Raw genomic sequence first — 18,186 nt, 5'->3', positions numbered from 1 at the left:
ATAAAATTGGCAGACTGAGTTGAGACAAGGTTTAATAAATTTATACGCGTAGCGTACTCAAAAATCGCTGACTTACAATGGCTGTGAAATGTTGCATGTAAATCATGTTCTCCCGCCATCATAGTCGCGCCATCGTAGGTTTGAGCAATAAGTTTATCATTGCAATCAAAATCGTTAATGACTTCGAGAGCATGTTCAAGAAGAGCGTTTGCGGACTATCCATGCTGACGTCTGTTCCTTTTGAAAACTCCTTCAATGTCGCCATTTTGTTACATCTCGCAGAATTGAAGATAACTGTGATTTCATACTATGTCAGAGCTCTCATCCAGAATTTTATTAGAGCTATGAACGGTGCTTTATAATCCTCTTTCCTAATTTTATTATCCATGACTTCGCCCACTGAAAATATCAAGTCACTCTGAAATTTCTGAATTGAAGATGAAAGGCCACGAAACATAGTGCAGTATTCTAAGTATGTTTTCAATAAACTGTCGTGCCTTACAATCACATTAAAAAAAATTGTCTTTATTCTTGGAGGATTTACTCTCGTCCAGGGGCGTATTTTGCGGACTACCGGGGCTACCAGCGGTAGCCCAAGGAAATTACAAAAGAAAAAGTTTATAATATAACATAATGTAATAATTTTGTATTATTAGTTTTACCACAGTAATTAAAATTAAAGTAATTGTTAGATTTACATGCGCTCTCTGCTCTCGAAAAGAAACAAGTTGTCAAGGCAGCAACACTGGAGAAACCGCTGCTACGAGGGGTAGCCTGTGACTCTTCCGCTCACGTTGTCCTGTCGCACAACTGCCCGTCCCCCGCTCCCTTCTGTTTCCATCGTGCAGTGTAGGCCGGGTGAGTTGCCACTCTCGTGATTGGTTTCTTCGCAGGCGCGAAGCAACAATATGCTAGTTATGTCCTGAGGACAGCAATGCTCAGTTCAAGGGGAAGGAGATATGTTCCTCATCCTCATCAGAGGATGGACCTCGCATTCCTAGTCCTCTAGGAATCCAAGTCGACTCAGCGTCGCCATTAGGGGGTACAAAGTACCAATTCTAACATTGGCAAACCCAGTGTGTTTACCCTCTAATGACGATCAATAGGGTCCGGACTTTGTCAGGCCGCCTAACGGTTTGACCTTCGTAGTCACTAACGACTTTGGACTTTGATAAGGGATTTTTTGTAATGTAAAGCTATATAAGCGGTCTCGAGCTCAGCAGAAGGATCTTTTTTTGTACGTCTAAATAGAGTAATGTAAGCTGAGACGAGACCATCTTTGGTCCATGGACGTAAAAGAAAAACAGCGTGAGTGCACACGCCATTTCACTTTAACATCATATGGTAAGTGGAATTGGTTGTGTGGTAGTTCTAAACTGTCTAAACTATTTTGCTGGCCATGTTTGTTATTTAGCCGCGAAACTAATGTGTGGTCAAAAGAGGGGTTTTCTAATATGAAATCCCTTCGAACGGCAGTCCTAAAACACGACAAATCAAAAGCTCATGTTTGTAGTAGCATGAACTTTGCATACTTTGGGAAGACAAGAATTGATTTACAGCTAGATAAGCAAAAAGCTCTACACATCAACCAACACAATGCTCTTGTGAAAAAAAATCGGGAGATTTTACAGCGTCTTATTAACGCAGTCTGCTTTCTAGGAAAACAAGAATTGGGGTCAAAATGAGAGTGTGGAATCAGACAATAGAGGAAATTATATTGAATATTTAAGTTTCTTAAGTGAATTTGACCATTTACTGGCCAATCATCTTGAAAGTTCAACAGTATTTCGTGGTACTTCTCCCGCAATTCAGAATGACTTAATATTTGCTATAAGTGGGGTTATGATAAAGAACATAAAATCTCAAATAGAAGAAGCACCTTTTGTGGCCATTGTTGTTGATGAAACAAGTGACTGCTCTAGTCAGAGTCAATTGTCCACTGTTTTAAGATACGTCGACAGTACTGTCAATGTTCAAGAACGGTTTATAGGATTCACAAATGTCAGTTCGGACAAAACTGCTGCTGCTTTGTTTCAGCATGTGGAAGGTGTTACAGCAGAATACAATGTCGGCAATAAGTTAATTGCACAGACATACGATGGTGCTTCAGTTATGGCGGGAAATATTAATGGCTTAAAAACAAAAGTTCAAGAAAAGTATCCTCAAGCACTATTTGTCCATTGTTAAAGGCCATGTTCTCAATTTCGTTTTGCAACAAACTACTTCATCCATTCCAGAATGCCGCATTTTTTTCAAAACACTGTCGGGTTTAGCTGCATTATTCTCATCATCTCCTAAAAGATCAGAACAACTCAAGGAATTTATGAAAAAGAAACTCCCAAAAGTAGCACCAACTAGATGCAATTTTACATCTCGGCTTGTAAATACAGTAAAGGAATACAGAGAACAACTGACAGCTTTCTTTAAAAATGTCATTTGTAATGACTCTGAAGAAAACTGGAATGATGATGTAATTGTGCAGGCTCAAGGATATTTGTATTTTTTCACACATTTTCAGAATATATTTCTTCTTGAAGTCTATGCTAGAGTGTTCGCACATACAGATGTGCTCTACAATATTCTTCAGACAAAAAGTCAAGACATAGCATACTGCTTGCAAGAGGTATCAAAGTTAAAAAATACTATATCCGAGTTCAGACGTAGTGGGTTTCCGTCCATATGGAGTAATATGGAAAATGAAAATTCTTCAGCCAATACAATGGAACCACCATTAAAGCGAAGAAAAGGAGATGATGAATTGAAATACAGGCAGCTGTACTGCAGCATACTAGATCGTATGCACATGGAAATTACTGACAGATTTTCTGATTATGGAAAGCTTCAGTTCACACATCTTCTAGATTCTCAAAAATTTTCTGCTTATAGAGAAAACTTCCCGAATGAGGCACTAAACAAATTATTTCAGTCCTATAGCGGTCACTTTGATCAAGTACATTTGAAAAATGAATTAAGTGTAATATATTCAGCAAAAGTCTTTGATTTTTCGAACAAACCTATCGATGAAATATTATCTGCCATATATGAAAACCAACTGAACCAAGTTATTCCTGGAGTCCTTAAATTGGCAACATTAATTGTGACAATACCAGCTACGTCAGCACCGGTAGAAAGAACATTTTCTGCGTTGAAGAGAATAAAATCCTACTGTAGACCAACTCATACACAAGAACGTTTATCTGGCTTGGCACTGATGTCCATTGAAAAGTCATTTCTACAGAAACTTCGCAAGCAGCCCAACTGTAATTTCAATGACGAAGTCATCAAAGTATTTTCGTCCCAATCAAGACGTCTGGAATTCACATATAAATATGTAAGGAATTTTATTATAGGGATTTTAAATATATTTTGTGTAATAATAGGGTCAGTGGTAGCCCAGACCCTTAAACCAATATACGCCACTGCTCTCGTCATGCCCTCTAATGCAAGACCTAATTTTCAAAGACACTTATAGAATGGCCAAGAATTTTTCTGTTCTGTCGAACAAGTTCGCTATGCTTTTCAGTAGAAAGCCTATCAGTGGCGGCTCATACATATTTAATGCCTAGTGCCAAAATCAGTGGTAGATCCAGGATACCCTAAGGGGAAGGGTAACTTTTTTTCCTACTGTTTCCTCCCTGGATCCGCCTATGGTCTAAACCAAAGACAAGAAATAAGCAATAATAATAGTAATAATAATAATAATAATAATAATAATAATAATTGGAGACGAGAATTCCATGAAAATGCAAGTTTTTATAGGAACATAGGACAAAGCTCAAACTTAGTACTAATCCATTTCATTAATTTCCGGTTCCAAATATGTGTACTTTTCCCGTGCATATTTGCATGTTTTCGACTTTTTAGGTATAAGAACATGCATAATGCATATTTAGGTAATGTTTAGCTTAATAATGCATATAATATACGTTACATTCAGTTTAAACGCATGTTTTAATGGTTTTGTGTGGACACCTCAGTTTCTCGATTTTATGTCCCATATTTTAGCTTCAGGAATCAGGATTGAAGAAGAAAAAGAAAAAAAAAACTAAATAACAGAAAAATTAAATAAAATGTTAAGATTTTCACAATAAGGTGTTAGAGGACCTTTCCCTGGACGGAAGTCCACTTTTACAGCACTTTACCGACGACCATATATACACTGCGTGTCATAAATGAATTTACTACGTTGGATATTTTGAGAATAGTAAGTAGAGAGGAAATATAAATTGCCGACAAATAAATTAGGGCAAAAGCATCCTCTTTCAGGGAGGTTGTAAATTCTCTTCCTTTTCTAGTACTAGTAGCGATTCTTCTTCCCTAATTGGAATCATCGTTAAACTATGTTTGCAGTGTGTGAATATCGTAAGTTGTTAATGTGCTTGTTTATTCTGTTTGCGCGTGTTAATGTGGTTCTAATATGTTTCCAATTTAAAGATTCCAAAAGTGTACTCTTTGCACAGGGATTAAAGGAAAAGATTTTATTAGGTCAGATGAGGATGTCGTATTTTGCGACTGTTGGAGTAAAGAGTTAAGGAATGCTGTTCTGTTTCCGAATATTTTATATGGCAATTGTTCTTTGTAAAAAAATTACAAAACTTGTTTTAAATAATTATTAAATTACAATGTCCGTTTTTAAATCGTATCTAGGTAACCGTAAGGTCTATTATAATTTCAGATGAAATGCACTAAAAAATTTCAAGTCGACCAGCATGTCGCATCTGTTTCACATATTGCAAGAATGCAACAAAAGAAATAATCTTTAAAGAATTTCATAGATCCCTCAGTTATGCCCGTGGGAAAGTGGATGTAGCGGCGAAAAACAAATTGGACAGGGTCCTAAATGCTAACCCGGACTGCGGATTCTTTTGTTCAGTGAAGAAGGTTATTTGTGGCGAAAACTTGAATGAAGAATTTGACCTGACACTGTCACAAATATGTTCATTCAGGTTTAAACCCGTAAGCTTCTTCAATATAGGGAGGTCATTTCCTGCCTACAAAAACATATTGACTGACAAGTGCAGGAACCTTACAGAAACCAATTTAAAAATTTTGTTAGGTTTTTAACTGTGCAAAAAAAGTGAAGTGAAATAAGACATTTGAAACAAAAATAAAAGTGCATATTTTAATGTATTTTTCGCCTGATCATGCATATTTCATTGTTTGATAGTGCATGAATGCATGCATATTTTGGGATTTTATAGTGCATGAAATTCTCGTCTCTAATAATAATAATAATAATAATAATAATAATAATAATAATAACAATCATAATAATAATCATAATAATCATAATAATAATAATAATAATAATAATCACTCACCAAAATGTATACAACTGGAGCACTTGAGCACTTTTGTTGACCAGGTTAATATGCGCGATAGATAAAACCCATTCGCCGATTCTTCTGACTTGAAAATAAACCCATCATTTTTTTGTTGAAGTTGTCTATTTTGCAAACAAAACTCCTCAGATTCATCGTGCCCTCTTAGTGCTAAATCTAGTGCCCCACAAAATCGTATGCAATTTATTCTTAAATTTAACACACATCTGTTTTCATCATCTTGCTCGTTGTGTTTTGCAATCGCGAGTCTGTAGTGTGAATTTAACTGATTTTCATTGTTCGCTTTACCCAGCATAGACAAACTGAGAACGTTATTCATATTAATCTTTGACTTATGATGTATTTTTATTTTATCCCATAAATGTACTAATTCTGTCACACCCACTTTTGACCAGCTAAGTTCACCTCCGAACAGAACACATGGGAAACAGAAGAACGCATTTTTCACAACACATCCACACAACCAGTTGTTTTTTAAATAAAATAAATATCTGGGTTGAATTTGCGAGATCTGTTAACTTTAGCACTTTGCTGCTTTTGATGAATATTTAAGTGCGGTGTAGGTCTGCCTAATTATTTAACACGAAGTTTGTTTTCATATGTTAATGTTAAATACGGAGATTTCAATAAAGCGTCAACCGAATTCATTTTTTCACAGTACACAACACGATAACACGACCACTATTACGATGACAACCTCACGACTTAACACGTTCACACTACAATTGGTACTGTTGGTAGAAATAATAAAGTGAAAACTTTCTCAAGCCAAGTTTTCAAGAAACCGGGAGAGATTTTATTATCTTATTGTTGCAGTCTTCACTCTAAGAAACTTGTTCCGACAAAGCGGAAGGACAGACAGAGCGAGAGGTAGTAAGGGATTGGCGTAGTAAATGGGGATGTATACAGTTTTACAAGCATCGCAAAAGCCAGCGGCAAATTGTGCCCGGCACATTTTAGATCATGTTTTAGATGCTGAAAAGGACGAGCGAACATGAAGATTGCGCGCGGATCCCATTATATTTCTTATGGGATGTAGTGCCTGGCACAGATCCATCCTCCAAACACTGGTTACAACGTGTTTCGCTGCAAAGATCATAATTGACGGTAGAGTTTGTATAAGCGTAACTTGTTTCTCTCAGGTTTTGAGCGGAAAATATGAATTCTCCTCTTCCTTCTGTATTCTGGTAGTGCCATGGCACAACGGCACTACCTCTAAAGCCGCCCCTGAAGCCTATATTGATCACTTAAACCAAATTCAATACTTAAGGTTTTGCAAAAGAAATGCAGTTGTTTTTCCATACTTGTTGTGTGTTGTGACTTGCAGAGTCTTTGTGTCGTTTCCTGGGTCTGTAAATATTATTTAAATCACTATAATCTGTATCATTCCACATAGATTTTTCACGAGAAAATAATAAACAAAGGCTCAAAAAGTTTACTCATTCCTATACATCTACAGCTAGTTTTATCATCATTAACAACACGGAAGTTCCCGGTTCGGCAATCTTACCTGCAGTTGCGAGTCCTAAATCACATGGGCTAGGCTATTCTATCGCTTGAAAGTTGTGGCAAAATTACACATTTAGGGCCTACAGTTATTGTAGGTTAACTTAAAAAGCACTATAAATAAAGTACAACTCTTACAAATATTTTTTGAAAGTATTACTGTTAGTATTAACGAAATATGTCATGCAGCGGAGTCATAAAACAAACAGAAAAATTGAATGTAAGCACATGCGCGTCGCCAAATGCGGAACCTAAATCATAACCCTCTCACACGGTATAAGTGACGTTCTTCCACTCAGCAGTTGCCTGTTTTCATACAGCTCAACTGATGCGAGTGATACCATCACATTTTGCCACGCAGGCTCAGCACGGTTATGCGTAATCTACATCGCATCCCCTGCACACTGGTATAAATGACGTTCTTCCACTCAGCAGTTGAACGTTGCCTCGCTCTCACATAGCCCTACCGATGCGACATACACAACCACATTTCTTGGGAGTAAGAACTCGCCGTTTATAAACTGGCTCGGGCGCGTGCCTTCGTCACATCGTGTAATATATTTCCATCACTGTAGCAGCGACATTTAAAATTTGAAACAATCTTGAAATAATAATTATTATGTGTAACAGGTATAACATGATACGGTACACACAAAATAAAGTACCGGTAAATAACGATAAATATATTTTTTGTTCAGAAAAATTCAGGGGATGCGACAAATCACCCGCATCCATGCACGCTACTCCCCTGGAAGCAGGGTGTTGAACATGGCCGTCTTTACACTTGCCGTTACATGAAATGATGCCATTAAAGTACTGAATATTTTTCGAATTTTCGTGTTGCCACAGTCTAGTATATACAGTCACGAAGCTTGAGTTTATCAGGATATTAGGAACAATAGACTGTGCAGGTACTATTTCGCATTGTCTGTAATGAGGCGATAGTAGCGATCCTAGTGGTTAGCAACTATCTACAGATGCATATTTACTACGTACATTTAGCTTTACTAGACTGTGGTGTTGCACTGATCAATTAATTAAAATTGACAGAAAATTTCCTGGACACTAAGGTACCGGTAATAAGATACATAATATTGTCTTGTGAAATCAAAGAATGTTAAAAGTTAAAACGTAATGTGAGTGGATTATATAATTAACTTTATCATCAGTATGGGAAATAGTTGCAATGTGAAGGAGGGACATTATGCTGTAAAAAATAATTTATTTTTTTGTAATGTTTGGTGCAGGTTACTGTACTATCATGGTTGATATATGTAATTGGAGTATTATGTTGCTTCGAATTGAGTGTTATATTTTATTCAATTAGGTGAGTAATATTGAAATAAATTGAATTTAGTGTATAATATAAACATTTTACACAATTATTGTGAGTGAATATGTACAACTGACAATTAAATATATACGAAACGCATTTTCTAGTGAACAAGATGGCGGTAGATATGTAGTAATGTTTACAGACGCTTTGTTTTGTGTGAATCCATTACTTATAATCTATATATATAGGTCATTCACAATGAAAAATCTCTAATTTTACTTTCTCGTGAATGTTTCTTTTCTAATGTAAGTGTATGGTTTTAGATCGAAATGTTATTTTCCATGGATTGAAGTACGACAAGTAAGACACTATTAGGCCTACCGTATCTCTTATAAGTTTAGAATTTGCATTTTGCCAGTGGAATGTAAGCATTTAAAGCGTGGGTTATATTTGGATATTTACAATTATAGACCCGATGAAATTATTGAGGAAATTTATAGGCCTACAGTTCGAAATACCGGATGGAAATTTCAGACTGTTCTGCATTGCAAATACTTACTGGTAATGTATTATGTAAGTATTGGCATTGCAGAACAGTCTGAAATTTCTGTCCGGTATTTCTACATCTAATGTAGCCTACTAAAATGCCCTAGCTGTATAGCTGACGATGGGAAGAACATAGGCTTACCTATGTCTAACTTATGTATGATATGTTCGTGAAAGAGTGTGAGAATGAAACATTTCTCACTAAAAAAAAATTAGAAATGGGCAATTCTTTATTGTATTAAAGCTTTATTCAGTATTCTTTTTTACTAAAGATAAGTTATCTCCATACATAGTACAGTGTATTTGTTGTCTCTACTTCTCCATGCCATTCGTTAGCTATGATATTATTTCAGAACTGAAAGGTTAAATACTAGTACCGTTTTATTGTATATTATGTGTACATGCATGTGTATCTCGGAGTAGGCTATATAGATACTTTGTTTGCATGCAAATCCTAATTTATCTTTCTGTATTGCGTTATACAATGACATTAATACAATTTTTCTTTAGTTTTCGTGACACAGATACACATTGTTATCAATGGTGGAACAAGTTATTAGCCACTTGCATGGCTCAGGCGGAAGCGCGTTTGCCTGCTGATCTGGAATTGAGCTCGCGCGTAGTTTTGATTCCCGCTTGAGCTGATTACTGATTGGTTTTTTCCTAGGCTTTCCCCAACCGTAAGGCGAATGTCACGTAATCTATGGCGAATCCTAGGCCTCATCTCGCTATCAGCAATTTCATCGACGCTAAATACAATGTCGTTAAATAACAATGTGGAAAAAAGAAAAGTTATTCTCAGGAATGGTGTATAATTCTCTAGAAATTCAGCCTACTTCAAAATTGAATTCACTTTCTATTTAATCCGTAAAGAATGTACTCATGTTCTTTGCTAACACGATAGGACTTCTCGTTTTGTTCCCCATGTTTTTATTGTAACCACCACATTCTATAGCCTACAGTTAATGCCTATAAATTATTGTTTACATTTTTTCAGAATATTTTGGACCAAGAGAGAAGAATGATACCAATTAAAATGTTAGAAGGAAGTATTTCGAAACACAAGAGAATATGCAGGAAGAGGAAACAATTTAAAATACCTAAAATTTACGCCATCTGGATATTCGAAAACGCGTATCGCCTCAATGTTGCGGGATATCTGTAATTATGCAAAATATTCTTATTAAATATAAACCTTTAAAATATGCACGAATGTTCAAGTGTCTTTCCAACTGCTATTGCTATAAATCTCATAGTATTTTGTTGTATATGTACACATACTGCATTAACATAAAGTCGATCCTGGTTTGGATGGTGTTATATTTGACACTACTGATCTCTTAGATTCACTTGTTAAATCTAATATTTATTATTACCACCACCAATCTTCTAACAACTTAAAATCTAACTCCATTTAGTCAAGTCCAGGGTCAGGCCTCCAGAACAAAGTAAAAACTTTGCTACAGGCATGTATGTAGAAATTTTACATTTGTTTAAGAAAAATAATTTAACGAGGGTTGCTGGCATCATAGGAACATAATCCACTTGTAATTCAAGATGCCAAAGCTATTCACTATAGATTCAAAATCCAAATATGTGTGTGCTTTTTTGTGGTGTGTGTGTGTGTGTGTGTGTGCGTGCGTGCGCGCGCAATATATGGTGAATCCTCGGCCTCATCTTGCCAAATACCATCTTGCTTTAACCAATTCCATCGATGCTAAATAACCTCGTAGTTGATACAGTGTCGTTAAATAACCAAATAAAAAAATGTATGTAACCAAGTATGTACAGTCGCTCCAAAAAAGAATGAGCCCATAATATTTTCAAAGTATCTCTTGGGCACATCTGTGCATGCATTATACCATCTCGATCAGTTCACACCATACAGAAAACAATATTGTGTTATTTAAAACCTTTTTCTCCGTACCTAATTTTATCGCATTATTCTGGAGAACGAAATTGTTGAATTTAATTGATTGACTTTTAAATTAGCTCATTGTAATCACTTAAATTAAGAAATACACATATCGCTTTTAATTAGGTATATCTGTCAACTTTTAGTAGTATGATATACAGCAGCTCTACTCTTAAATGTGAAAGTTTAGCGTAGATGGTTAAGGCATAGAGGAACATATCTGAAGGTTGCGAGTTCGATTCCAGTCCATTCTTTATGTTCAAGATAAATTTTTCACTTCATCTCATAGATGACTTTTTGGTTAATGTGCTTAGAGATAATATTTTGCGAAAAGTTTATTAATCTTAATTTTCAATTCTTTAGTGTTTGTTATGAAAAATGAGCATATTTCTAATGGAATGTTTGAATAACATTTAAAAACAGTGAATCTATAATCTTATGTTGTTATATTTGTCGCTAGATGGCAGCAGAACTTTGTTTATGATCATTCATAAAATGGCGGAGCTCAGAGAAAGGTCAGGAGTTTTAGCTCTTGTGAGAGTAGGTCTTTCGGCCGGTCGGTGACATGTCATTCCTGCTTCTACAGCTAGGCAATGGGATAGTGTTCAAGTAGCAAAGAGGTATTCTATAGGCCACCCACGCATCTCTAATAGGGAGCAAGATGGTTCCCTCTTGACAGCAGTTGAGGTGAATCCCTTTCAATCTGCTGTCAAACTGAGGACTTTGTCTTTATTTCCTGTTTTGGTGCAGATTGTTCGCTACTGACTTAGGGATGCAGGGTTTAAAAACTACATTGCTGCTAAAAAAAGGTCTGTTTGACAGATGCTCAAATACTTTATTGCCTCGCACATGCCACTGAAATGCTGAACTTTGCGTAGGAGGATGTAGTCTTTTCCAATGAGATCATATTTTCGGATGGAGTTGTGGGGCAGCTACATGTATACTCTGAATCCAATGCCAGGTATGATTTCTACTGCTCATAGAAGTGGCCGTTTTAGTGTTCATTGCTGGAGTTGGATGACATGTCACTGTGCCAGGATGCTACTGAGACTTCTGGGAACTCTCAATTTCACGGTATATCAAGACCTTTTGAGTCTTTGGTTGAGTCCAGCCCTTGACCTAAATTATCCTGAAGGACAGTTTATTCACTTGCAACAGGATAATCGTCCAGTTCATACATCATTGATGGCTCAGCAGCAGAGGATCAAAGCGATACCTTGGCCACCGAATTCTCCTGACCTGAACCCCACTGAGAACGTCTGGAGCCTTATGAAGGAGACTCTTTAAAAACGCCGTCACAGACCAACAACCAAGGATGAGCTCAATTCAATTGTACTCAAGCTTTGGGAAGAAGTCGCTCTCAATGAGAGTTACTTGGAAGACCTCACTACTATGCCCGATCGACTTTGAGTGAGAGGTCATACAGTAGCAAGGTCGACAGAGATCTTATTAATTTTTGTTTGCCTCGGGTAGAGACGGAACTCACGTTTTAAGGCTGGAAATAATTTTTTTCCCTTGTTTTCTTTTGTTTTCCTTCTTGTATAGTTCTAGAGCCCACAGCCAAAAATTAAACTTATGAGGAAAGTGTACTCATAATATGTTTTATACTCTCTTTGTATGACATTGTCCACATCTCTCATAACAACGTGGAATGAGCTCAATTAAAAACAATGGTTGTTAAGAGAATTTGAACCTACACAGTCTCCAACTGTCACTGGTCGATTCCAATCAGGAACCGTGTAATTATCATATAGTTCTCTGACTTGTTCTTTTTCTTTCTTACATATTCGAATATGAATCCAGTTAACTTGCAAACTTACCTAAAATGCAGAAACTGTGCTCGTGTGAATGCAGTGTTGGGACTCTGTCATATGTGCTATCAAAAGTGTTCTCAATATTTTTTGGAGCGACTGTACAGTACCAAGAAAAAATAATAGTCCGCTTGAATATTCTAAATCCCAAAGGCAAGATATTACTCATGTTCAGAGGCTCAGAGCACAGATACATATGCAAACACAAATGGATTTATCGAAATTCGTTCTTTTTCGAGTGTTGTCGTAATTCATTCTGAAACACACTTGAAAAGATGCAAAGAAAATGAATTTGCTGAAAATAATAGATGCATGTATATATAGGTTACATGGTAAAATTGAAATTTGGAGCTTCATGAAGGAGAAAGATAGAACCCTATGCATGTAGTTTTTTTTTTTCCTTCCCTGAATAACGCTAAAATGGAGTTTTACTATCTATGGCTCTTCAGCAGGTTTTTGGGCCATGGCCTCCCCAATTCTTCCTCTCTATTCTTCTCTGTCCCTTGCTGCCACCTTCCAGTTCCGCAATCACAGCAAACTGATAGTATCTTCTTGAACCACAGCTTCCCATCTATTCCGTGGTCTTCCAACAGGTCTTTTTCCTTCATATTGCCCCTCTAAAGTTCTCCTTGGTATTCTTCCCTTCTCCATCCTGACTGTATGTTCTGCCCATTGCAGTCTCCTGATCCGTATGAAAGTTGACAAAGCTATATCGTATAAGGTGTATAATTCATGATTATATCAGATTCTCCATTTTCCTTCCCTTAGCACTGGTCCAAATAACCTCCTTAACACCTTTCTTTTGAAGTTGTCAACTGCATTCTGTGATTTTTTTGTGAAAGTCCAATTTTCACTTCCATATATAATTATACTACGGATCATTGTTTTATATAGTTCAATTTGACTTCTCCAATTGACATGGAGTTTTACAGAGACCTGAAATAGAATTACTTCCCCAATTTGTAATATTCTAGATTGGTCACAAAGGTTAGGTGGTCTACAGCTTATTCTTTTTCATTGTTTTCTTTCTGGGCAGCCCTGCGGCTTCGAAGATTAGCTGTTCTCGAATATAATTTTCTCTGATGAAACATCTCGACTGAATAGGTACAATGGACCTGTCAGAGTCTGTCGTGGGCCAAGCAGTAGATTTGATGCTCGACATATGACTGACACACCATATTCCTAAAAACCAATCTAACTGGACAAAAGCAAAAAAAGAATCGATTTCTTACAAAAGCATTGGGATGTTTATAGTATTAAGTGGAATAGTTGAGGTGCAAAGAGCGAATTATAAACTTTGATAATATCCTTGTCATAAATTACAGCATTTACAATGTTAAATATAAGCACGTGATATTTATGAACTGTGTCAGTCTCATTCTGTGATACAGAAGTAAAGTTCAATTTTGTCAGTTGTGGATGAGTGACAGTTATTTTATGCTATGGTTGGTTTACAAACAGGTATATTCTTCATTTTAAAAATGATTAGGTTTGTGCTCACTATTTTCACTTATGACCAGTTATAAATGTGTAATCTTCTTTTTTTTTAATTTTCACTGTTAGACTGATGAAAATAGCCTTACAAAATTTAGAAAATGAAATACTATGAAAATTGTGTTAACAAATGAGGTACTATTACAAGTTTTTTAATGGCTACGTCTTTTCACTACTTTAGGATATATATTCATTTTCAGGCTTACGAAAGCAGATTATGTGGGGGTAGACATTACATATATATCAAGAACAGTGGTGTCTCGTGGCCTAGAATTTGTCAGGGCTATTTGATTATAGTTTGTCATGCGTGGTACTAAAACTAAAAAGTCATTTCATTATTGCTCGTAAAATTACATTACTTTTACTTGTATTACACTATTTTACCGCGATACGAACGTGACCATGACAGAACTGAACGAGCTCCATCAGTCGTCCCTCTCCCAGCACCTTCACTCGCAACATCTGTATTATAGGATCTAGCATCTCCATGCACTGAGCACTACTCCGAACCAGGAACTACGTCATACTCTCCTCGTAAGATCTGTATTGGGGTTCTAACATCTCCGGGCTAGAATTTACCTGTCGCTTCTACAACAGAAGACTATAGCATCTCCTCTGCACAGATGAAGTCCAAACCTTGACTATAAAGAGAACGAGACTAACTCTATATTCGAGAGTTGTTCGTAAATATCTGAAATAATTTATTACGCAAATTTTCATGTGAGGCTGAGCCCCAAAAGCCCCAAAGGACGAGACGCTCCTGTAGGACAATGTTGTTTTTCTGAATTCTGAAAAGATAGAACAAGTTCTTGACTAGAGAAACTAAAGACTAAACCATCAATAAAGACTAAATGGACATTTAAAGGATTGTAAGAAACCATTAATAAGTACAACAATCAATAACATATACATGCTAAAAGCGTGATCTCAGCTACAGATTGAAGCTAACACCAGCGCAACCACCAGGTTCAGAGGAGAAATTGAACCTCGAAAGCACTTGTAAGCATGTATTCGTATATGTGTGCGATCTCTGTGGTTCATAGGTTTTCATACGACAAAAATACATCAGAGCCACAAGTAAATTTATTAAAGATGAGCAAGAAACAAATAATGATAGTGTAAATTATAAATAAATTTATTTAAACAATTAAATTGTTTTTCCTGGTTATTCTCTGAACCATTGAACGCATAGGACGCCCAGCCACTGCCTATTCTACTTCTATGCTATTCATTATATGTCTTGCTTTTGTCTTCAATTTCCTTGTCCAATATGTACCACCTGTTGTTGATTACTATGATATTCCAAATAAAATTGCAACATTCAGTTGTCTTTTTTTGTAACCCATGAAGGTATTTCTCCAATAGTTTCGCTCCTTTTATTTCGACTGAAATTTTTCGCGAGATTTATTTGTAGGGAAAATGGGGTGTGAGTCAGTTGTTTTAACCTCCAGTTATTCTACAGAGTGGCGATTTTAATTTTGAGTCATCTGCTCCTAGTTGATTTGCCGCCAACACACCTGTAATGCTTATCTACCTAGAATTTGTGTGTTTATTCCTTTAGTCGATAATTCGGGATTAGATGCCGGACATTCGTTTACGTCCTTCTCATTTCGATACATCCATATACTAGTTACGGAATACTTGACCATGGATCATGATAGGGGCGCATATGTGGGATTTTCTAGCCAAGCTAAACGCAGTTGTCATTATTCATCGTGTATTGCTGTTAATATAGAGACATATTATCCATATATGAGACTTAATATAGTGATAATCATGCTGTTTATTATTTATTATAATTTTGCTTTCAGGGATGAACGTGAATATACTTCAAAATGGAATTCTAGGTCTCCAATTGAATATTGGACTCCCTCCCACTTTATTAAGAACTTATTAAAGGCTGATGGCACAGTTTGCCATTTCTCGTCTGAAAGGGAGTGTCCAAAAGTTACAAGAGAACTCTTCAGAAGATTCTGCAAACTGAAACCATTAATTTGGCGTAATACATTATATCATAAAATGTTGGAAGAGAAGAATAACCAAATTGCAGATGAACTCTATGGTGTGTCTGATTCAGAAATAACATACTCGAGTGAAGAGAGATATGGAATGCATGTTCCGCAAGAGAAACCAGGCCTTGACGACTGTCCTGAAACCGAATTAACTTTACCCAGAAAAAGGGAGAAGAAAGTAGTGAAACCATACATATCTCCATATAGTCAGCATTATATCAGAAATATGAGGAAAAAAGAAAAGGATAGTGTGAGATTACGTTTTAAAATCCCACGATTAAAGAAAGTGGAATCATGGTCCATACTGGATGTCATGGATGATATTGATTACATACCTAATCCACGCCTTTATCCTGGGAATACAAGAGTAAACTCCAGAATTGTAAAGAAGAATGGGAAGGAAATACCCAGCTCGCCAAAAATCGGCTCTTTCAACAGTTCCACAAGCAAGACTCATTTTAGAGTTAACAAAAGGAATACTCAGTTGATGAAGAAACCGAAACATGTAATAACCACACAAACAAGTTCAACACAGTCAGGACTGGTGAATGGCCGTAGTGTCAAAAGTAAAGAGACAAATCTAAGGTATTTCAATGAAGTAAAGACTGAGAATACTAATACTAATGTAGAATCAAGCAGAATTAGTCCGAAATTACACAGAAGCATGAAATTGAAGAAGGCAAAGAAACACAAACATCATGCCGGTGATCACAAAGGTTCATTATTGCTAATAAATTCTGCAAAATGTGAAGACAGACATGTAATGATAGAGGAACGTGAAAAGAATAACCATTCTACAGATAGTGTTAACAAACAGGCGAGGAGAGAGAATAGTCCTAGAATGACAAAGAAGAAGTCCCTGAACGAGACAAGTGAAGTTAGTAATGAATCCTGCATAAAGAAAGTCAATAGAAAGAAAATAAAATTGCCAAGAAACAATGTAACTTTTATAAGGAAAAACAAAAAGATAGAAAATGATTCCACATCTAATTCAAACAATGCTAATAACATAAAATCCAAGGTAAAACCAATTCAGAAATCTACTGAACTAAAATCTGATATATTTCAACTAATCCGGTCTGAAGAATCCGATATTGAGACAGAATCAAAAAGAAACACTCCAAAATTAAATAGAAACATTAATGGGAAGGATAAAGATGGGAAAAAAAGATCAGCGTTAAAAATAAATTCTCAAGAATTTGGTGAGAGAGCTTTAATTAAACAGCAGTATGGAAAAAATAACATTTCTAAAAGGAAGAATAATAAACACGAGGGAGAGAGTAGTCCTAGAATGAGAAAGGAAAAGATGTCAATTGAAACAAGGGTGTCAAAGGGAGAAAATGGTATAAATCCATCTAGAAGTTCAACAGACAGAAAAGGAATACAAAGTATAAAGAAAAAAACAAAGAATATTACAGATAATGCGACACGTGGTTCAAGCAGTGTTCAGAACAAAAGATCTGTTCTGTCCCCAGTAGAGGTAGAGGAATATGAACGTGCAATTGCACGTAATGTAAAAAATTTTTTTTTTAATGAATTCATAGCTGGTGTTTTTAAAAATTATCCCAAACCAGTAAGGGATTTTAATTCATATTGTGATTGATATATATTACCAATTTGTTCAAATCTTTCAAATTCATTGTTTAATTAATGTTTTGTAATAAGATAAATAACAAGTTAGTGTATTTAAGAAGATTAATGTAGTAACATTATTTAGTTCTTGTGTTTACATTTGTAGTGTATAAATGTTAAAGAAGCAAAGTAATATTCCAATATTCAAAATTTGATCAAAAAAAGTCTTTTGGAAATGTGTATTTTATTGAAACTGTTTTGAATAATTTGTAACACAACATTGTTTGCTATAAGTTTAAAAAAAATTATTGTATTCTTAAATTATGTTCACGAAAATATTTTAAAGTTTTGGAGATAACCATGATAGTACATGTCTTTGTTTAAATAAATATTGTGTTCATATTATATTGAAGTTTGAATATATGCATAGTGGAAATGTACATATACCATATTCCTCTAATTTTTTTCTCCTCTGTACTATATAATACAAGAATGGAAGAGTCACAGTTATCACCTAGAATGTTGTCGATTTTGCCTTAATTGAATTAAATTTTCAAAATACTGTTTCATGACTTTTCCATAGGAAATTATGTTACAGTTGTTGATCCCCCCTCACTCTCCTAAATGCCTTCTGAAGAAGGAAGTGAAGTGTAATCATGCGGTCACCTTTCATTAAATATATGTCTCGTTTAAGGATATTAAAAATTATTTC

At 35.7% G+C, this 18,186-nt stretch overlaps 1 protein-coding gene across 1 annotated transcript; it reads left to right on the top strand.

Annotated features, from left to right (window-relative positions):
• The first annotated feature begins 1,250 nt into the window (after positions 1-1,250).
• LOC138707313 (origin recognition complex subunit 1-like) lies at positions 1,251-17,879 on the top strand. Its single transcript, XM_069836621.1, has 3 exons — positions 1,251-1,344; positions 9,668-9,831; positions 15,702-17,879. Exons 1-3 carry the CDS (start codon positions 1,342-1,344, stop codon positions 17,503-17,505), a joined length of 1,971 nt encoding a protein of 656 aa, XP_069692722.1. The 5' UTR covers positions 1,251-1,341; the 3' UTR covers positions 17,506-17,879.
• The last annotated feature ends 307 nt before the right edge of the window (positions 17,880-18,186 follow it).

This window comes from Periplaneta americana, chromosome 10 (genome assembly GCF_040183065.1).
Source record: "Periplaneta americana isolate PAMFEO1 chromosome 10, P.americana_PAMFEO1_priV1, whole genome shotgun sequence".
In the NCBI taxonomy this organism is placed as follows: domain Eukaryota; kingdom Metazoa; phylum Arthropoda; class Insecta; order Blattodea; family Blattidae; genus Periplaneta; species Periplaneta americana.
Note: the sequence above shows the minus strand (reverse complement) of the source record. Positions and strands in the feature narration are given on the sequence as shown.

Coding starts and splice junctions, on each gene's coding strand:
- LOC138707313 (XM_069836621.1), top strand. Junction 9,832..15,701: donor CTCAATGTTGCGGGATATCT/GTAATTATGCAA, acceptor TTTTGCTTTCAG/GGATGAACGTGAATATACTT.